The sequence below is a fragment of the Ixodes scapularis genome, unplaced genomic scaffold, assembly GCF_016920785.2.
Source record: "Ixodes scapularis isolate PalLabHiFi unplaced genomic scaffold, ASM1692078v2 PGA_scaffold4__175_contigs__length_147842914, whole genome shotgun sequence".
Lineage (NCBI taxonomy): Eukaryota > Metazoa > Arthropoda > Arachnida > Ixodida > Ixodidae > Ixodes > Ixodes scapularis.
Genome location: NW_024609879.1, coordinates 61470549 through 61493488, shown reverse-complemented (window position 1 = coordinate 61493488; position 22940 = coordinate 61470549). Strand labels below are relative to the sequence as shown.

The 22940-nt window shown below is 46.1% G+C and overlaps 1 protein-coding gene across 1 annotated transcript in view; it reads right to left on the bottom strand.

Annotated features, from left to right (window-relative positions):
• Positions 1-20241, bottom strand: part of LOC115324430 — a 76838-nt gene extending 56597 nt beyond the window's left edge. The window contains exons 1-4 of the mRNA XM_029985029.2: positions 20187-20241; positions 6726-6794; positions 842-951; positions 93-164 (exon numbers count right to left, since the gene is read on the bottom strand). Coding sequence (XP_029840889.2) covers positions 93-164; positions 842-951; positions 6726-6794; positions 20187-20241 — 306 coding nt within the window. The remainder of the gene's footprint in view (positions 1-92; positions 165-841; positions 952-6725; positions 6795-20186) is intronic.
• Positions 20242-22940: the final 2699 nt, after the last annotated feature.

Here is a 22940-nt window from a genome sequence, read left to right as displayed (position 1 = left end):
TTCGTTACAAAAATGCATAAATAGGTCACGATCAGTATATCAGAAACAAAAAAGAAAGAGTACTTAAAATCGATTTCTCTCCTATCGCTTACAGTTAAAGCCTTTACTCCAACAAGCGTAAGCACAAGGTCAGGGCACTTGAATGTCCAGAAGTAAGTCTCAACCTGGAACGAAGACAATGTTTGGAAATATTAAACTTCATATTTGATGCATAAATCCACTGAAATGAATTTCTTCATTAAAAGAAAAAACTAAAAAGAAAGAATTTTCTTGCCAGAGCAACTTTTTTTAAGGACAACCGCAAGAAAATTGTGATCTATATGTCGTGTTCGTTCAAAATGATGTATAGGATTGACGAGGCGGCTCTGGTGAGCATGCGGAATACTTTATTGTATGGTCGTTGCCTGTTGCAAAGCGAAAAACAAGCTGAATGCTATTAAGCCTTGTATGATACACATCCTATCAGGCAGGAAAAGAAGCTGGAAAGTACAGGGAGAAATTGGGTGTCACATGCGCTTCAGATTCTCCCAATAAAGCAGAACCTACCAATTTACAAATACGACACACGAAATTACTTTCATTTTTAGATATTGTGGTTTGACATTGCTAATTGATTGCAATTTTAGACCCATTGGCACCATATAATTGCCACGTGCAAGTTCGAGTATTCAGAAACGTGTCCGGCGCACACAGTAATTTTGAACCAATTTGTTGGTACTTCCAGATAACACCTCCATTTACAAACTCTACGCAGGACATTCGCGTTCATATTTTTTTTTTTAGATCAGTCGCGACATTTGCTTTGACCCTTACACATATTCAGACGCCAAGGCATACTTACATTGTTAACGAAAACTTCGAGATACTGTTGGCAGCTATAACCATTCTCTTGAAGTGTTTTCTCGTACGCGGCATCCACAACTATGTATATTTCAACGTGAACGGTGCCAACTAGGAAGGAAATTTTTCAGAACACGGGTTAAACACCACGGTGTTGTAAACATCTGAATGGAAACATTTCAATAAAAGGCGTCAAGGTAATAATCTTCTGTCGAAATGGATCAGATTTACCATTTGTAGCACGAAATGCGACCTAATTATAACAGGCATTTACAAAAGAGAGTATCAAAGTGGTATATCTTCACAAGGTTGCCTCTTTACTCAGAACGTAATTTTTAAGCTGTTTAACAGAAACTGGTGTTTAGAATACCACTATATTAAGAGAATAAACGTCGCTGTAGTAATTTGTGCCTATCGTAGGTATGGTATGTAGCTTGTTCACATCGCAGCATTGGCTAGTTGGTTTTCCATAATTTGTAGTTCAGAGCGCATAAACGTCTCACAATAGCAGGCACTCACTCAATTACGACACGAAAATATACACACCGCACTGACTCACAACTCTTTGTATTTTGTCTTCGTTTTCTTATAACTATAGTGTTACAACAAAATCTGGAAATAGCTTTGTCCTATTTTTTTTCTTTCTCCGCCTATTAAACACCAAGCAACAACCAGCAAACAAGATAAATAATTGAAGCAAAGCATATTGCCAGGCTTGACCAGGGATGCGTTAGCAGCCCATCTCTCACCTTATCGCCAAGATAATTGGCTTACCTCACCTTAAGGTAATAATCGCGGTCTATTTTACGAATTCGTTTTAATAGGAGGAGAGAGAATAAATTGAGGAAAAAACAATTTTCAGATTTTGCTTTAATACTAAGTAGCAGAAAACGAAGACATAATACATATAGTTGCGAGTCAGCGATGTGAGTATGTTTTGGGGTCTGCAATGGAGTGAGTGCTTGCTGTCGTGAGACATTTATGCGCGGTGAAGTAGAAATTATGGTATGTAGGCATTTATTTGCGATCGTAAGCGCAGGCGCCTAAGAAGGGCATGCAGCACGTGTAATAAATGCCCGTGAGCTACTTCTAGTGAGCCGATTGTGATCAGGTGATGACATGTAGAAGGGGAGGACGATGCGATCTTCTGAAAACAGCAAGCACCGCTGCCCGAGCTGTACTGGTTTTAGCCCGTCAACTCAAAGCGGCACCAAAAGCCGGCGCCGCCGTGCTGCAGGTTCTAATGTGCCTGCGTGATAGCGCACGATGGGCTCGTGATTAAAAATATCGTACTTGGATTCGGACGGGACAGGGCACCTATGTTGCGCTTTTTGGACTCTCACGGCGACTAGAAAAAAGGACGTGACGTCAACAATGCAGCAAATGCAGATTGGCTGTTGATTGGTGAGAGTCGCTGATGACGAATTTCCTCAGAAGAAAACCGGTACCCTGCGCCTGGCGCCATCGGACGGCGCACAATCGCATTACGCGTAGAAGTGAGTTTTCCATGCGCACATAGTATGAGACGCTCTTCTGCCCCGCGCGCTCGCGCACAATATTTGAGACGCTTCACGCCACGCCTCTTCGAGCAGAAGTGCACCGGCATCCTGGCTACAGCACCCTTTTTTTGTCATGAAGCAGGTGGAACTACCCAAGAATGCAGAGCGCTTGGTTCTCCTACCCCTATAGCCACCATAATACAATGGCGTCGGCGCGGACATGTCTGGCGCAGTTTCAATTGCCGGATGACCAGCAACTTAGGGTATTCAGCATTGAATTGGAAGTGGTAGTAGGCGCCACCAATTGCCATGGTAATGGTTGTTATCAGCCATTCGCGCCGTTGGGCGAAGGGTACGCCGCAGACCGTTCGATCGATGGAAGCTCAATGTTTCGGAAACAATAGCTTATTCCCTAAACATTTTTAGAGTTACGAAAGGGTTGATCGTCTGCAGACGTATCCAGCTTTCCTCCTGCGTTCCACCTCGCCACGCGAAAACGCATTGCATGCGCACTTTGGTCCGATAGCCGCCGGAGGTGTCCGCCATGAAATAGCAAATGCTCCCCATGCTTTAATATGAACCCTCTTTTAGAGCGCAGCTCTTAGGGGCCCGTTCCCGGCTTGAGCGGCGTCGCCGTCGGCGTCGGCGTAATCAAGGTCATCCCAAGGTCACGTGACCCCCAAGGTCACGTGACCCCTCCCAAGGTCATCTCAAGGTCACGTGACCCCACGTGACCCCCTGAAGGTCACGTGACCCCTCGAGGTCACGTGACCCCTTCCAAGGTCATCTCAAGGTCACGTGACCCCAAGATGACCCCACGTGACCCTTTGAAGGTCACGTGACCCCCGAGGTCACGTGGTCGCCTCCCCAAGGTCACGTGACCCGTTCCAAGGTCATCTCAAGGTCACGTGACCCCACGTGACCCCCAGGTCACGTGACCCCTCTGAGGTCACGTGACCTGGGAGTCTCTGAGGTCACGTGACCCCCCGAGGTCACGTGACCCCTCCAGGTCACGTGACCCCCAAGGTCACGTGGGGGTCACCTTTGGGGTCACGTGGCCTTGAGGTCACCCCCAGGTCACGCCTGCCCGAGGTCACGTGACCCCCTCCCCGAAGTCACGTGACACCCCCCCCCCCCGGAGCATATTAAAGAATGAGGGGAGGAGGAGGAGAAGGGGAGGGGTCTACCCTCCCCTCAGTACCCTTCACTCCTCCTCCTCAAGAGCTGCGCTCCAATTCGGCGTTACAGGGATTTGTAAACGGCTTTCACTTTTTTATCCAGCTGTTTATGCGATCCCAACGAAGTAACGGCAGCGGCGCGCAACTTATCGGACGGCGGCCTTCCTTGTATCTTCAACCATAACCTCCTCTATACTGAAAAAGGCTGGCAGATTGCCCCGAAACGCTGTCGCCGAAAGTGAAAAGGTATAGCAACATACAGCGGGTAGAAGAGGCATGAAACGGGCGCCCCGCTGCGGCGAGACGCCGAAACACGCGTGTCCCGAGCGATGGAATATCCGCTCGTGCTCCTCACGTTATTCGTGCTACCGCTTCTTTTCTCGTCGGGTTTGAAAACCATATTTCGGGTCCTGGCCGCTGCAGAAGCTGTGTCCTGAATGCCAGAAATGCTTTCTGCTACAAGATCCTCGCGCTCCAAATATGCGACCGGGTACTATATGGCTTCGTCGTCGAACTGCCAGGCTTTGTGAGTGTAGAGGAGGCTACGGTTCAACTGTCCGACAGACATAAAGTATACAGAAGCGGACGCCAAGGTGACATCCCGCGCGGCTACTGAATGAAACCCTCACATAGGATGCCCTGGCGGTTTGGCGTCATGGTCCCTAACTTAAGTGAAGGCAGAGAGCTCCAGGCGATGTTTGCTCGAAGCCGGTTAACTTTAACCGCTGTAAAAAGTGAATCGCCCTTTCCTACTAGATACTCAGAAGTACCTATCCAATGTCGACGAGGATAGATCAGCGATTGTTTCGTGTTCATAATGGGGTGGTAGCTGGTGTCACTCGCTGGTTGTTGCGAATATAAGTGGCTTTCGTGGAAAGCTTCCCGGAAAGGGAAGGGGAAGGGGGGGGGGGGGGGGGCAAGAACGTGCGCTACCGGGTTTTGGGCGACCAAAAGCGGCATACATTTGAGCTTATGAAAAACAATTTGTTGCTCGTGGAACATATATGGAGTAAGGCATGAAGGAGGGCGACGAAGGAGGGCGACGAAGTTCAGTTCTAGAAACGATGAACAAGATGTGAGCAGTGAACGGTTTATCTGTACACCGGCAGCATGGCTCAATCCCCACCCCTACCCTTTTTGATCTGGATGAGCATCGTACCGGTGTGCAGTCGTGAATCAGCACTGCGCGGTGCACGTTAAAGACCCCAAGTTAGCGTTTATATAGCACTTGCCAAATTGCTCATATACAGCTGAGACACCAGACGCCTACTAAGGCAGCGTAACTTGCGGCTGCATAAACATACACACAACATTTTGCTTTCCGCTTACCGGCAGCATGGTTGGCCAACATGTCATAACTGTATAAAACACCATCATAAAGTGTAACCGTGCAATTCGGCAACAGAGACAATAAACCTCTTACTAAATTACCAAAACGTCGAGGAGAATTTTGAAAGTGTAGTTCTACACTCCGCGGGAACTGGCCTTCTACGCAGAAAAGATTCAAAGTAAATAGTCATAATAAGACTTTGACGTACGCGCTTGGAAATTATTTTTTTGTAGGCTTGCTTTTTAGAACAGTTACTACTGCAGACGTCAGCCCGTGCAGCGCGTGTAACTACACTCGTACCATGCACCTTTGTGCTTCAAAAATTAAGCTAAATGTTTAGCGGGCCGCTGCCTGCTGGTGCGTGCAATCAATCATAAAGTTATTACAATAGACGCTAGAATCTCAGCTGGCGCAAGTGCCTACGGGACTTCCGGTTGCAAACTAAAGCAGACAGCAACCAGTCTACTTCTTCAAGTCTGCCTGTGTATCCATATGGGAAAACACACGTGATTTTTTTCTTCGCCTATTAATAATAGAAATCATCATAGTTTCTTTACGCGTAACGGGTTCTATAGTTTTATTCACATGATAAAAGTGTAATTTATTTAGCTAATGTTTCTTTATTACTGAGCGATGGATAAGATAGCGAAAATTGAGGCCCTGGTCCATATGTTGTACAGCATGATATGTCAATACAAGATATTAATAAATAACAATCGAATCTATTTCAGAGCAACAACACTCGGTTACTGTTTTATTTTTATTAGTCATGCACAGTATAATACTATTCCAGTACGAATTCTCCGTTCTATACCTCCAGGTTTGGTTCCTGTCGTCTGCTTTGGTTGCTTGATTTAGCATATATTAGCATCTTTTTTGTTTTTTTTGTCAAGCTGATTCACGCTGTGTGCGTGAATCAGCATTGAATATACGCGACGAGCCCTATAATAACACTCTGCAATGTCAGCACGTATTATGCACGTGCATTGAGCTATATTAACGCAGTGTTCGGCACCATCAATTCAAAAGAAAAACGCTCTAACTGGCATATTTTTTTACATCTCATAGTAAAACGTTCCAAACTTTTTATTCTGTAACAATACTAAGCAATATTTGCTCTCATAATTGAGTGCCACGAGAAAACGCATTTGCGTTTTCCCATAGGAATGCTTTACCGGAACTCAAATTTAGACTGGTTGCTCTCTGCTTCAATATGCAACAGCGCACTAGCGCCACCTCAGCCTCTAGCGTTTATTGTTAATGAGTCTATGCTATTAATGCCCGGCCGATTTAATCAAGGCCGGGCATTAATCACTATCGTATTCTACTGACGTTGCCATGCTGACAATACCGCGTTAATTTAGGTTAAGGAATAACCAGAATCGAACGACTATCTAAGAAAATGCCGCGAGGTAATTGCTCATGCTTTGCAATATAAGTGAGGTAAGGCAAAACGAAAGCCTCCTGCACTACTCATTGCTGACTAATGCGGCCGATACTGCAGATACTATGGCATAATTGTTCCAAATTGAGCGATGGTAGCTCGCATGGGCACCGCCATGTTTCCCCGCCGTCCTTACTCTGCCGGCCACGTGACCTAAAATTCCCCCTCGCAGGGAAATGCGGTTAACTTTTTCCCGGCTTCCAGCAAGCGGGCCCCAGGAGGCGCAAATTCTGGTACACGGCTGCCACCCCCACGCCACTCCAGTCAAGGGCGCAAACGCATCGCCGCAGACACGAGTGTCGCATCGATATCACGTCCTCGTCGTCTTGCTTGAATGCGAAGTAGTTCACGATGGAAGTGCACAGTGTTTAGATTAAAACAAATATTGTTTTGACGTTAGTTGCCTCGCAGCACGCTGCGTGGCGTTTACTTACTCCGTTCACAGCGTTTTCGTATCCACTCTTCTTTATCAAATGAACCACCTCCTTCAAAGCAATTGACACCTTCAAAAATGTAAACTTTTGTTAGTTTAATAGGAAATAATATAACAATTGATTTTATAGCGGTAATATTGTACCCAATCGTGTGACCATAACGTATCCAACTTTTCTTTGTCAAAGGGCGAATGAATCAGCAAAGAGCTTTAAACATTGTGATTCGGAAAGTTTGGCCTATTTTTGTAAATAATCACAATCCATGATTAGTTCAATGACAATATAAAGTTTTAAGACCGTTAAATGAGAAAATATAGCGATTTTTTTTTACTATGCGCAATTACCGTTTAGAACGAATTCCTGACGTTAATGACCTATGAAACAAGGGTTCGTTTTCCAGTGCACGTAATAGAAATTGCAAAAAAAAAAAGAAACAACAACAAGCGAAACATAAGCAGTATTGACCCCCCCAACTCGCAGCCAGAACAAACAGCCACGTGACCTGGAGCCGACCCAGGCAGCACCGACTTCTGGGCCAAAACTTGGCTTGCCTCTGGGAGTTTAGGGTATTAAAAAGCCCGAAGAAGCCAAAGTAGAGCCAAAGCTGACCTTCCTTGGCAACAGTCTGGGTATTTTGGCCCTAATTCGCCAAACAAGTGCCAAACTTAGGCTTTACTCCCTGGTAGTTCGTTTGTCATCTGGCATCCTCGGGCCTAAATCGCCTAACAAATGCCAGATTTAGGCTTACTGCCCGGTGGTTCGGCAGTTCTTTGGGATTTTTTGGGCCAAAATCGCCAAACTAATGCCAAAGTTAGGCTTCACTTTTTGATAGTTCGGCTGTCATCTGGGACATTCGGGCCAAAATCGCCACAGATGTGCCAGAGTTAGGCTTACTACCTTGTAGTTCGGTTGACATCTGGCAGCTACGGGCCAAGGTCGCCAAACGAGTGCCCAAGTTAGGCTTCGCTTCTCGATAGTTCGGCTGTCATCTGGCAGCTACGGGCCAAAGTCGCCAAACAAGTGCCAAAGTTAGGCTTCGCTTTGATGTACGCAGGTGGTCTTCATCTTAATTATATAGAAATCAAGTTTTATTTGGCTGGCAACTTTATCTTATTTTGGGTGTCTTTGAATTTCTTCAGTCCAAAGATTGGCTGAATGTTTTGACGCGGTTGTACCAGGCTTTGCAAAACGCAAATTGTGCCGGATGTTGTACTCGCGCGTAGGTACACACGCCAATATCGGGACGCGCCGTGAGACTGGTTCGACATTAAGGCGCATTCACAGCGGCGATGCGATATAGTCGCGCGATAACTTTCATTGCAAAAGCGACAATCGCGGGCAAAAAGCGACGGGATTTGAGCAGTCGTTTGCTGACCCGACTTTTAGCGATGCGCTCTAGTCGCGGAGAGGCCGAGCAAATCAACGGCGTTCGGAGCGAGAGCTTTTGAGAAGCGATTCGCCAACGAAGGCGTTGGACTCGCTCATCGCGCACGCCAGATTGACCATCTAATTACTTCTTTTTTTTTTTTTGCGATGCAATTTAGTCGGATCGCGCGACTGCTTACATCCCCGGTGTGAATCCTCCTTTACAGGAAGTGCTGCCATTGAGCTAGCACTGCGCGAGACTGATGTGCGCAAGCCTCCACAAGAGATGTCATTATTAGGCGGCGCATTGCAAAAGGGAGCGTGGCTCTGTGCGTGTCTTGCATTGTGATTGAGCACTGTCAAATCCTAGCGATAACAAAGAGCAGAAACGACCGGGGCTCCGCGGCGCGGTTCCCGCATTACACTTGGGGAATGAAAATGAAATACCGGAACTTGTAGTATTTTAGCGTGTTGGTACTTTTTAAACATTTAGGAAGTGGAGACACAAAAGGGACGATACAGAGAGGACAATCTTTCAACTTTAACAACATTTATTTTCGGCTTCAAGCTCAAAGCCCGCCCGCTCCGTGGGAGTACTGGAAAGTGAATTCTCAAGGGAAGGAGAGGAGGCGGGGGAAGTGTACGCGATCCCCCTGTCCTGCGGGGCCAGGTACAACGGGCAAACGGGGCGATGCCTCAAAAACCGACTTCGAAAACATCAAATGGACGCCGAAAGAGCTGCTTTGGGTTCTAAGCACCCGATCGTCATTCACGGGAGAAAATGTCCCGGCTGCGCTCCTAATTTCGCCGGCACGACAGCCATGGGAGGCCACTGCGAGCGAGTCGGGAGATAAATAATTGAGGCCTATCACATGGCGTCAAGCCCGCAAAACATAAGCACCAAGAAATTAGATTATCTTTCTGAGGCCCAGAATGAAAGCCGAACACTGACTGAGTAGGCATGGCGACAAGGTCACCGGCAGAAGTGGCCTCGCCTTTTGCAAATCCTCCCCACCTGCTTTTGTGTCTTCGCGTGGGTGTCAGCGAGCACGACAACCGATTTAAGCAAATCAAAAGGGTGGAGCGAAACGCGTGAAGGGGTGTCCAAACAGGACACTACAAAAGTCACGACTCCGGCAAATCGTGCCGCGCTCTGCCGCGATCCGCTTCAGGCCGTCGGAGGGAAATTTCCCTCCGTCAATTTTTCCCGGGTGAAACTTCCCTCCGTCAAATCTCCCGCTGCTTCCTCCACGGCGGCCTTGCTCTGCTCATCACGTGGGTCCGGAGAGCCACTCACACGCTCTGTTGGCTGTCGGTCAATCGCTCAAGGCCTCCGCTCACAATACGGAACCGCATCGGACGCCATCACGACGAAAGTGAATCTCGACAAAGAAAGCAGATCCGAGGCGGCCGAAACGCACCATTCGACGCAGGAATGTCCACAAATCCACCCGAAGCCGAACCTCCTTGGCCTTCGAGCCGAGGCGACGGCGGTACGCGAGGGCGTTGGCGAGGTGAGCCAGACGCAGGTGGGGTGTGACGTCAATCTGAAGAGGAGATCAGTCGTGATCGTAAAAATTTTCACGACCCCTGCAAACATTTTCACGACTCCGACAGACCGTAAAAATAGAAGCGTCCGCTTCAATTTTCACGACTTGCCGGAGTCGTGAGTTTTGTAGTGTCCTGTTTGGACACCCCTTGACCCGGCGCGACCTCTCTACGTAGGACGCGTAGGACAAAAACGTTTGGACGAAAATTTGTCACATGACTTTCTCTGTCACGCTGATGGGATTTCTGGGGCTGTTGTTTTCGCCGTTTGCCTAGTTAGAGAAATAGGCGGGCGATGTAGGTCCGGTTTTCGAACTGCGCTCTTCAGTGTTCTGTTGATTTCGTGCGTTTCAGACGCGGCCGTGTTTTTTCGTCGTAAACAGTCGGAATACGTCCATGCCAATTTTTCGGTAACAGCCATTTTTTCACCGGAGTTCGTGGAAGTCTTGTGATCTGTTTGTTAAACACGCTTCGACAAAAACTGCTCTCCGCCAACAACGAGATGTCAGTTGAATGTGCGCAACCTTCTTTCTCGAATGTGTTTGTGGGGTGCCTGAGTTGAATTATGCATCTATCAAGGATTACATGATACTGCTCTTTTGTTAGTAAGTACACTGAAAGCATGCTTCTGACAGTAGTCTTGCTTTCCTCTCAATCTCCGCGGTTTTTTTGGGTGATGAGTTTTGCTTGGCATAAGGAGAGTGTTAACTCGATTTTATAATTTGCTTCTCGTTTTACAGAGTGAGAGAAGTGTGATCTTTGTAAATATGTCGAGAATACAGTGTGTGTAATGATAGTGGTTTAATAAACTTCTGGGAGCGATCGAAAAAAATTTATTTGTCCGTGTATGGGATTGGATATGCAACAAATGATATGCAACGTACACATACTTGCACGACGTTCGGCCATTACGGAGCAGACGCATCGTAGAGTATTCCCACAATATTGCGCGAACGCTAGGCCGGGACAAAACAACTGTACGGCAATACCTGCCGGATATCAATCGGTGGTGCAAAACTGGACATTTTATCGATATTGGAACCGACTTTCGGACGGCACTGGCACGATACTGCAAAGTATTGCCGTGCGCCTTGGGAACGGAGGTGATGATATTTTACCATCGTGTTTCCAACGCTTATTTAATTTATTTTATCTTCTGGGACGCGTGAAAGAGCACTTCTGTGACACACCAGACATATTCGAAACTTGGACAGGCATCTCGGCTTTTTTTGCCACTTTTGGCACTTATTTGGCACTTCAGTGGGTAGCCAGAGAAGATCCAAACTTCGGCATGCCCCGCATCGCCAAATTAAGATTTACTGCGGCAGTTATGGCTCAAATCTGGCACTTACTTTTGCACAACTGTGGCAGACCAGAGAAAAAAAAAACTCGGCGTGGCCGATATACCGAAAATAGGCGTTGGTTTGGTAGTTATGGCTCAAGTGTGGCACGCTTCGGCACTTCTGTGGCGTACCAGAGAAACGCCAAACTTTGGCGTGTCCGAAATTCCCAAATTAGGTGTTGCTCTGGCAGTTGTGGCTCAAGCATGGTACCACCTTTGGCGCACCTCTGGAGGACCAGAGCAACGCCAAATTTTGGCATGTCCGAAATACCCAAATTGGGCGTTGCTCGAGTAGTTATGGCTCAAGTATGGCACTACTTTGGCACTCCTGTGAAGGACCAAAGCAGAGCCAAACTTTGGCATGTCCAAAATACTCAAAGTAGGCGTTGCTTTGGGAGTCATGGCTCTAGTATGGCACTACTTCGGCACTCGTGTGGCGGACCAGAGAAAAGCCAAACTTTGGCACATCCCAAATACCGAAATTAGGCGTTGCTCTGGCAGTTATGGCTGAAGTATGGCACCAACTTTGGCGCTCCTCTGGCGGACCAGAGAAACGCCAAACCTTGGCGTGATCTGAATTCCCAGATTAAGACTAACTATGGCAGTTATGGCTCGAGTACGGCACCAACTTTGGCACTCCTCTGGCGGACCAGAGAAACGTCAAACCTTGGCATGCCACGAATTCCCAGATTAGGATTTACTATGGCAGTTATGGCTCAAGTATGGCACCAACTTTGGCACTCCTCTGGGGTACCAGAGAAGAGCCAAATTTTGGCATGCCCTAGGATCGCCCAAGGCTATAGTTAGGCACCGTACTTTGGCACTGATGAGTGCCATGGTGCAAAAACCTAACTGCACCAAAGTTGGGCCCCTATGTTTGTCAGACCTTTGCCCAAGTTGGGCATTCCTCTGGCGTGCTACCTGGGGATTGTATGCCACCAATGCTGACCATAGCTATGAGCTGGGATTTGCAAAGCACAGGACACATTGTGCGTTCCAGAAATCGTTATGATTCGGCTATTGGTCCCTGCAGCGATTCGACATTGCCCAATATTGGGTTGTTTGTTAAGATATTAATTGTCACGACCCCAAATCGAGTGCTAACGCAACGCTCGTGTCCATTCTATGAGCAGCATTCAAATATATTCGCTGGATATACTACGACACCCAGCTACGTCAAGTCTTACGAAGAAGACATTGAAGAAAAACGCTCGCCTCTGTCCTTGAAATTACACTGTAACAAAGGATTTTCCTGGTGAGTGGCGTTGCGTGCGAATATACTTGGGTCTCACTTCCCTCCGTTAACCTTTCAGATGAGATTAGAAGCTTCGCCTTGAGCGCGAGTTCGCTGGTTTCTGCAATTCTTTAGTTGCGCTTGCCTGCGCGTTCACACTTGTGTTAACATGGGTAGAAAGGTCGGACTAAAGGCGACACTTTGAGTATCAACTTAAGAGTGAACGTGTTATAGTGCCAGTTACCTCGTAATAAATGAAACATATTCTAAGCGAATATCGCTGCAGGGACCCTTTAGTGGCTAGCACTTTGGGACGAGGGTGTTGCTTCTGCTGACACATATAGAAGTTCCAAATAATATCCCATACTAAAAAAAAAAAAAAACATTTGGCGCCTATATAAAAGTAAATGGGTTCATAACGTTAACAGTTTAGCCATACGGCCACCAGTTTGTCAAAGGGGTCACCCGTATGGCTCAAAGGGGTCCCCCGTATGAGCCGTAACGGTCACCTCCTTGGGCAAACAGGTCACTTCTTTGCAAACGGGTCAGTTGTCTGGGAAAATTGGTCACTCGTTTGGGCAAAGTTGTTGCACGTTTGCTCAAACTGGTGACCATGTTCCAAAGACGGGTGACCGGTGACCGGCAAGCTTACTGGTTTAATCAAACGGCTCTCCGCAGCCCGTTTAATACTGAACGCACAGATCGGGGGCATGCGCACGCCAGTTTCAGCAGTGGGAGCCTGTTTCGGGAAAGCCGGGAGCGCCGTTTTATCGATTTACAATCGTCCGCGTAATGCGCAAGTAATTATATTTATATTTGGATTGCGCTGATGTTCGCTGATACTGCAACAACAATAAACATTTTTTTTTACGTAAACATGCGACGTTGCCGAGCCGATATTTGTAACAGAATTTTAAAAGTGTGGCGTGCTTTGTTGCCTCAATTTACTTATTTAGCTCGAACTTCTCTCGCAGAGGACGCGACCGGGCGAAAGTATATGCCTCTTGACTCCGTTTCGCTTCAATTCAAGACTCAGCGAAGGTAACGCGCGAACGCGTGGCTGCACGAACATCGAGCATTGCGAAAGCAGGCCCGCTTTTGCAGCAGTCAAATTACGAGCTCGCGCTAGGTGCTTTTTTCGCTCGGGCGCAAGCTGAGCTTAAGGCCGGCGCGCGCCATTTCCAGCGTTCAAGCTTGCTGAAGAAATTCGCCTGCTTTCCGAGGCTGCCAATGCGGCGTAATCAACTTTCCGTGGCAATTCGAAGAGAGGAGAAAAGCGCGTGTACAGCGGTATGGCGGTTGGTGCACCCTCTCCCCTAGCATTGACTGCCATAAAAAAAATTTTAAAAAAATAATCGCAAGGCTTTTTTGTTTTTTTTTATGGAAGGGTGGGGTGTTTCCTTGTCACCGTGGTCCTGGTGTACACTGCCTTGACCTCGCCCCCTCCCTCCTCTCTAATCAGCTCTGTCACGTGACCCGCAGCAGCGCGCGAGCTACAGGCTGATAAGCATCGAGATCGGGAAGTGCGCGCCTGGCTGCCGCGTTTTTCTTTGTCTGTTTGTTTTCAGTCGCAGTTCGAACTTCGCTCGTCCTACCTGCTCCGATCTGTCGTCTAACCCTGCCGTCTTATTTGGATGTCTCTCGACAACGTATTGAATGTGCATCAAAAGCTATCAGTGTTCGAAAAGTCCTACGTGTATATCGGCAACAAGCCATTCTTCAAAGAAGTCAGGAATTCTTGCGGTTTGTTTGGGTCCGGCAAATGACAGCTTGTGCGCCGCATCGTGTTGAAACTTCAGGGAGCCATCCTTCTCGTTTTTGTGTTTTTGCGGTTGTTCTGCTTTGACCGTGTCGACATATATTTTGCATTACATCTTTCAAGTAAGCGATTATTATGGTAAGTGCACTGCAACCTACTTGTTGGGAACGATTGACCGTTGTTCCACGCGTACTCTTGCAGATTATCCATAGAATTATGCAGCGTCTAATCTTGCGGCAGCCGGGAGAATTAATTCCCCCAATGTCTGCCATACAGTCTGAAACTACCTCGGCTGTATTAAAGCTTAGAGTGCCTCTTCACATTTCACAGATCGCTCGCACATTTGTACTTGTCTACGGAATAGGTTGTAACAAACTTCTAGGCGAATTGAAAACGATCTTTTGTGTCTGTTTTCCTGCTCATTTGCAAGCACCTGCGTAAGCACGATATTTTCCACGTATTTCCTCCATGTAAGAAATAGGTCTCTGAGTTTGGGGACGTCTTCAATAAGTTTAAGATAACCAACCTCCCAGACGATACCGATTTAGGGCTAGCGAATAATTTGCCTATCCGAATGGCGCGTTCAAATGGGTGGTCACGTGCCTCGTCGAACGGGCACCCGTATCAAAACGGGTACCCGTATCCCATATTAGGGAGTTTTAGCGAGTCGTTTTTCAAGCAAACGGTTCCGAAATCACGAACGGTACAGCTGGTCCGTTCCGTGAAACCGTACGTCAAATTTCACATACTTTAGCGAATCGTGAAAGTGGCGCGACCGTGTAAACGATGATGATGATCGTGCTTAACGGTGGCGCCATCTTCTAGTAAACTTGTGAAACATTCTGCAACGTGTAAATCCGTGCCGACGGTGGCGGACACCGTGGTGGCGGCTCGTGTTTCCGGCGTACGACTGATGTAAACAAGACGGCCGACGTAACATTTTCCGGTCGGAATTTTCAGAACTGCGAAGCTAGATAGAGTAAAAAGTGTCTGAACGACCGTAAAGGTATGTGGTGTGTCTACGTCATCTTGAACTTGAACGATCGTTAACGTTGTGTGCCGCCGAACCAAATCATTTCGTCTGCTCGCGGTCGCCACATCAGCTAGTCTGCCCGCAGGTCGCGAAAATTTACTAGCATGCGCAGCTTACACTATTCACGATCGCTTACCATTGTAAGTAGTCCTCGAAATGATTTGGTTCAACTCTCAAATGAAGCAGACTAACAGGACGGCAAATCGCCTCCCGCTGCCCTAAGCCTAACGCTCGGCTGGGTCGACGAAGGCGGTCGCCGAACCGACCGCCATCTTTTTTTTACCCGAGTCGTGAACGGTGCTGGCTGCATTGCGGTGACGACTCCAGCGGCCGGAATGGGAGAAACGAACGAGAAGAGTCTCCCGACTCCCCGAACGACTCGCGCGCGCATGCGCAGTGGCGTCTCGGATGCGTTCGAGGGCGAACCGTTCGTGTGGAAGCGACCTGCTAAAACTCCCTAATCACGGTTGGTCTAAACGGATCGACAGGTTTGCCACCCATTTGATTAAACGGGTCGACCAGTTTCCCACCCGCTTGACATTTGAATGTTTTCTTTTTCAGTAGGGTCTCGATCAAACTTCAAGTGGTTGCGTGAAATTGCATCACAATATCAATATATGTCTTGATGTGCTAAGTACGTAGCGGCTTGTTTTGAAGCATATTTATGTAACGACATGACAATGAATATGTAGGGTCAATACATATTCAACTCAGAGTAGTTGAGTTTGTGTTAAATAAACGCTTTTTCAGTCGACGAAAAAACAACCATATTTGGTTATGTTTTGTGCTGTTCAAGTGATTAGGTAGTGTACCTAGAGGTCCAGTAACTAAACAATGTGGAAGGCGATTCCCATCACCAAACGTGGCAAAAAAATCAATCTCGCTTCTTTTTGTCTTGCGAAATACCTGTGTGCTCGCCAAATTCATGAGCACATATACTCTGATCTTGTTTATCTTCTAGTCTTCAGCATGGTTTTCAACGCGGTCCAAACGTTTCTATTCATCCGAAATCTGAGTTATCATACCAATCCTATATGAGTGCTCCCAACAGTCACTTAGCCAACAAAACACAGGACCCAGTTCCAGTCACCCAAATCGAGTTAGGCGCGACCAACATTGGACGTTTCTACAATGAAGCAATAGCATACCTTGCACTGATAACTGAGTCGAAGCACCTCCTTAGGGTTAGAATCGGTCCTCTCGCCGTAGACGAAGTAGTCGAGAGCATAAAGTTGAAAATTGGGCGAGTTGGTACGACATACTTTAAATGATGTCGTACCAAGTCATGTTTACGCTCAAGACTTTTACTAAAAAGTCATGAGCATAGACGTGACAATGAGTCTGTCACAAAGCCCTCGTGTTTCACGCTTTAAATCGACTGATTAAATAAATAAGAATTTTTGTGAAACATCTAAAGCTCAATAACATTGCAGCCAAACTCGCACTGTAGTTTCTTGTGCTTATCACACATTTTCGGCGATTGTTCTTATTGTTATTAAACTTATTTGTGCACGCGACGACGACGCAGTGATAGCGAGACAAGCGTAGATTTGGGAATATTAACGAAAGAAGGGGGGGGGGCACTCCGAACTAAGTCAAGCACGACGTCCGCTTCTAAACCTTCTTCTCACCCCGTTCGTGGTGAGGGGTGAGGGGAAGGTGAGGGGTGAGGCTTGACGGATGAGGCAGGTCTTCGCGGACCCCTAGAATGCCTTCACGGACCCCAAAGTGGCCTTGGACCCCCATTTGCGAGCCGCTGCGCTAGGGGGTTGCATACCCTGTGTCAGCGGGGAATCCAAGAATGCATCGTGTCGAGGGTACGTCGGTTACTCGCTAGTATGAGGTTATGCGAAAAATATTTATACGCAGTCCGATCGTCTTAAACAAGCCTGCGAACAACTTCGACTTTTTCGACGCTGCATCATTACACTCGAATGGCGCCAGCTCACTATTTGGGCCCGAGCGAACGCTGAGTGTCTCCGCTGGTTCACCGGACACGACTTCCAGCCGAACGTTAACCCTGCGCTCCTGTCAATTTCTGTCTTCGCTCGATTTCAGTGTGATGACATCCCTACTGAAAACCCCGTATAACTTTCCGCTATCTGGATTATGGAGCTGGAAATCTATCTGGATTCTTTCTCGATTCCATGTTTTCAAAAATTATTCCCTTGCCCGCAATTTGGATTCCAGGTTCTCAGAAAAAATAATCCAGTTAGATTTCCAGTTTCATATTTCAGAGAGTGTAAAGTTATAATGCGTCTCTCGATAGGGATAAAAGTTTAATGCAGAAGCTTTGGGTTATGTTCGATGGGATTATTGAGATGGATTTTCTGGATGGCAAGAAAATCTTGCAGTTATCCATCAGAGCAGATCTCGCCAACGCCCGCTGTCGAATTACTGCGTGTGCCGTTCAGCCTTCGCTTGGAACATATAGAGAACAACCATATGCACAACTTTCCTTGGTAGTGAAGCTAATGCTACATACGCCCGTGTAATCGCGTACATTTGAGCGCCACTCAAAGTTGTATACTGGCGCGATTCATATCTTCAGAAATGTCCCGCGCCTCGGCATGCTCGCTCATGCTGAACGCGAACATTAAATGTAAAATAAAAATAATAATTACAAAATGTACGGATCTCCACGTGGTGAATGATGTTGATTGAGGCGAAGCTCTTGTGGTGCTGATGATACTGATTTTAGTGTTCGTATGTAGGGCTGACGGTGCTGATTTTTGCTTATTGCTCATAGGTAGTGCTGAGTTTCGGGTTGCGTTTCGTCTTTAGTATTACTGCTTTATGGTCGGTGAAATGCAGAGCAAGTGGTTCTTCTAGCGGATCAGCTTGAATCCGCTAGAAGCCGTGGGAACGCATCTCCACCGCTTAAGTCAGCGGTCCATGTCAGGAAGAGAATGTGTGGTATGAATCGTGGTTAGATACGCAGTTGAGCATTTAACCGCAGCGCCTTTTTGTGTATAAACGTTGAGCCAATGGATGCAAAGTTTAACGCGATTATATAAGCATTTGACCGTAGCGCCCTCTCCTGTATACACTCTAAAAAAAAAGGGTATCACCTTACACCCTTTTGTCCCATATAATACACCCCAAAATTTCATTTCGACGTGCAGCGTACTATAGTCGAACAGACCGCACCAAATTTTACCAGGGGCTTGATAACGGTGTGATATAACTTATTAAATTGCTAAAATACATATCAAAAACCAAAGAAAGAAAACACGGAGCTTTTGCAGTACGGCCAAGAAAACTCCGATAATCTTTTTTGTAATCAATAATGCGTACATCAGCTATCTTAATAAGTTGTACCACACGGTAATCAAGCCCCTCGTAAACTTTGGGGCCGCCTGTTCGATTATGAAACGCTGTACGTCGAATTGAAGTTTTTGGGTGTATTATATGGGACAAGGGGTGTAATAGTACACCTTTTTTTCTGAGAGTGTAGACGTTGAGCGGCTACATGCAACGTTGGAGTGTAGCGTAGTAATTAAGACGTCTGTCTCGTAAGTAAGCGGTCCTGAGATCGAACCCACGTGCGGGCGTACGTTTTTTTTTTTTTTAAAAGTGGGGCGATCCCGGAGGCAGTTCAATCCACGTAAGCACGGACGCCAGACAAGGCTAGACCCTAAGGAGCTTCGCCCCTAAAAAAGTCGAAAAGAAATCATTGTTAGTGTTTTGATAGAACACTAAATGTGGTACACCATTTTTTCTAACGCTTTATTAGCGCTGTTGAGCAGATGCTGCAAGATGCTTACGTACCGTTTCGATATTATCAGAACTCAGCCTGCTGTGATTTGTTATCGTTTCGAAAAGTGAGCAAAGCACCCGCTATACGCGCGAACGTATAGTATCGCACCGGCCGGAAGATTGTTGTTTACAAAATGCTGGGCTGTGAAATTCGCACTGTTCAGCATGCGATCTTCACAGCTCAGCACGCACCTGTTCGTCGATTCCGAAAGCGAGCTAAGCGCGCATCGTAATATATGCGTACTTGAGCTGAAAATGGCACCATGGCCAGAAACTCTATTCTACCTACGACCGGGGCTCGTGCACAATCTAACGCTACTCATTACAGGCCTACATCTAAAGTTTGAACGCAGTGGAGAAATGACTAATGCAAAAGTTGCTCTGGGACAATGTATGACAACACGCCGCCGCGTATTCGTAGGAAAACGAATTTCATGCGACAAACAGGCGATGAATGACGTCAATGCCAAGACATGATGCCAGAACATCAATTGATTGAGCTTTGTATGCACAAAAATGACGCACTTGCAAACGCTGAAAACCCGAGTGCACTACCCACGCACAACATCAGCAAATAGCGAGTTCACAAAATACGTTCTAACGGTTTGAATGTGGTTCCAGTCGGAAACCAGAGCCATTTCTCTGATTCGTGTCTCGCGCCGGCCTTTGACACCTGCCGGCCTTTGGCCCCCGCCCTTTGGCCCGCCAGGGGCCAAAGGCTCCTGGCGGATGCCGAGCGAACAAAATCTAGCTCGCCTAGATCGGCGGCGAACGACCCGAGGCCCAAGTTCACACCGAGCGCCCGACTTGCATGCGCAACTGTGAGCGTGCCACTTGTTTGTTCTGTAAACATTCTGCGCCATCTATGACGAAAATGCTAAAGAAGAAATCACGGGTGAATCGCGCTTAACCTAGTGATAACACACACTCAAAGACGAGGAGTAATGTGACGTTTTTTTAGCGCGGCTCGAATCGAAATACTTGGCTATTAGCGTCGTCTTTGCTCGCACTTAATCTAAAACGAAGTACATGGCAAGCTCATGTTCATTTCGAAACATGTGGCATAGTTACCGCAAAGAACTTAATTCGGTTCTAATGTGAAAGTGCCAGTGATGTACTGAATGGTTTGCCAATGCAGAAATATCCTGAATTATTATGTATCCATTTCCCAAGGTTTTTTTTTTATAAAAAAGAGGTTAGATTAAAAATAGAAAACAATATATATACACTTAACAATCTCATTCACGAAAAAACATGTGATGAATAAGGAGTGTCCTTGCGCAATTTAGTAAAGCGTCATAATTGGTCAAATAAGCTCCTCACATGTTCACAAATTATGGTAGGGGCTGAATGGGAAGATTCATGCGCTGCGTTATTTTGTAAAATAGATATTTTCAATCACGACTTTCTGATGGACTTACATGAAAACATCAGAAGAGCCGCCTCTAGAAAAACGAAGAAGTCAACCAAAAGCATGGCGTTGTCTTGAACAGAAATTCAAAGAGACTTGCAGTAATGAGCAAAAAGGATTGATGTTATACGATCGTCGCGATCGTATGTCAGATTATCCCCTGAATCTTTTTCAGACACGAGGCAGATTTCTTTTCTTACGTGATATTTGAAAAGGGCACATATCACTTCCTCGCGAAAAAAGGAAAGGTTATTCCATTGTTCCATTTTTACAACACCACGTCCTTTTCTCCTAAAAGTCAACGGGCATGCATGCGTTTCGTTTTGTGGGAACAAGCAATGATTTTTGTGTGGTATTTATAGAAAGGTCATAGTTTAAACAAAACTCAACGTCGAAACTCCCTTTTCAGTTTGCCGATATGACCTTCAAAGCCCACGATATGTCGAGTGAACCGCTAAATCCGTGAAGATATTTACCACAGGTACAGCGTTAGTGAGAATAAATATAGACAACGGAGTTGCGACCACACAATTTACCTAGCGCGCCTCACCTCGGCAGATGCAGGCAGGATCTAAAGCAAGAGGCCGGTTTATGTCATTTATACGTCGCGAGAGATTTTAAATATCTGATTCGGCGCCGCCTTCAGGCTGTGCTCTTGAGTTGCTGGCAGGAATAATGACGCAGTGTTATCGTAGGTAGTTGTGGCACCGCGGCGACTTGTCGCGCAGTCACAGGAGTTTCGTACGCCTTTAGAGATTCTGCCTACATATTCGTTTATAGTAACGAAACTACATTTCGGTTCAAGTCCGACCGAAGCCGATGCTACGATCTGACAAAACTAATGAAGCAGCGCCAAAAGTGAATTGCCATGGCGCTCGTCGTGTTCGAGTGTTTGTCCTCAACAGCTATAGTGATCACGCACATTAAAAGGGCGGAATGGCGGCGCATGGACCGTCGGTGCTTGGCCTAGACCGTGATAGCAAATGCACAAAGAAGATGTGCGCCCTGACGTACACTTTGGGTACTGTTTGTTTGGCTTCATAGGATTGCATGCGTCGGCTGCGGTCGAAGGTAGAGTAAAACTGACTATATAAAGGGCGTCGTTCTCCAATAAACCTCTGGCACTGTGTCTTGTGCGCATCGATGAAATCATTATGTTGCAAAACCACATTTGCAAGTAGATTCAAAACTTACGCAGTGATGTCAATCCGCACTCCAGGTGAAAGTGCTCAATTTTGCGTGCTCCCGTTTTCGTGTTATCACAGATGTTGCTTTGTTTACGAGGTGCAGCAATTCATCTTCGCACCCACTATAATGCGCCGAGTGCCTCGAAATTGATTTTCTCGCCAGAAAAGTACCACCTTCTCAGCCTGAAGGTTCCGAAGGATCAGGACAGCACGCGCTCTGCTGTTTCGTATTTTATTTGGTAGTAACTGTACGTGGGGAGCGTTTCTTTTCTTTTTACTTAACATTGCCACCCTATCCGCAGTCGGTGTAACGTGCATGATGGTCGGCGATGTTGATGCCTCAACGTTTGCACGCAACATCCTTCTATTACACGAGGAGTGTAAGACAATCAGTTGACATATTTTTTGATAGTCGTAAAAAACCTTCAAATGCAGGTAACAATCATAAAAAACAAGCATTAATTTTATTTGTACTCGCTCAATAGTGGAAGTGTTTGTCTCTCCAATGCTGTTTTAGAAAGCTAAGGAAAATTATGACGGCTTCGGAAAAAATAAGGAAATATAAGAGAAAGGTTGTGGATATTTAGAATTGCTCGATATACGTATTAGGACACCAAGAACCCTTGGAAAAGATTTAACAATTTTTGTGACACCATGATTATAGAAAAAATGTCAGTGTCTAAATATACACTCATATCCTTACTTAGAGACACACGGCTAATAACCGTAGGTTCTAAAACACAGCAGCAGTTGAAACCATCACGCTTTCTGCTGAGCGAAATAACTAGTTCCTGATTCCTTCAATACTAGACCAGTAGTGACCGAAGTATATTATCTACTGAACCAGTAAAAACAAAGCAGATGCCGCAATGATAGTTGCTTGTAGACGACATAAAAACTCCAAGTGGCAACATGGGCGGTCACCGAATTTCTATTGCCCAATCACAAAGCAAATAGCAAGACGTGGATGACTTTTAGTTTAACGACCTTGCTATTCACTTGCCTGGCAAAAAAAAATCAAGGATGCTGAAGAGGACCTTTTTTCAAAACGACATATACGGTGAAATGAAGGTATAACGATATTATAAAAACCCTAAAATGCAATAGTTATAAACGATTATCGTTGTATGTGGACTGGAAACTGATCGTGCCAAAACTACAAACATTAGAAACTGATTGGTATAAGCAGTACATCGTTATATGCGATATCGTTATAAGTCGATTGCAATGTATCAACTTAAGCTCGCAATGATTTCAAGTAGAAGTCTGCGGAAAGAACATTAATTGACGTAAAAAATCAACATTGTTGAAAATATTGAAACAAAAAAATGCTCATATATTGTTTACGTTGAGGGTTAAAAAAGAATCTCATACTGTGATGATTTATGATGAAATATTTAATTATAAAGTGTATAACCAGAGCAAAATATTAATTAAAACCGGTTGTACAGATAGTTACCAATATATGCGCGTAAAGTATAAGCCATATAGAAAAATGATAATGCAACAGCGACAAACGTTTTGTGTATTGTTTTTGCTCGTGTGACAAAAAGCACACAGTGAAACAAAAGGCACAT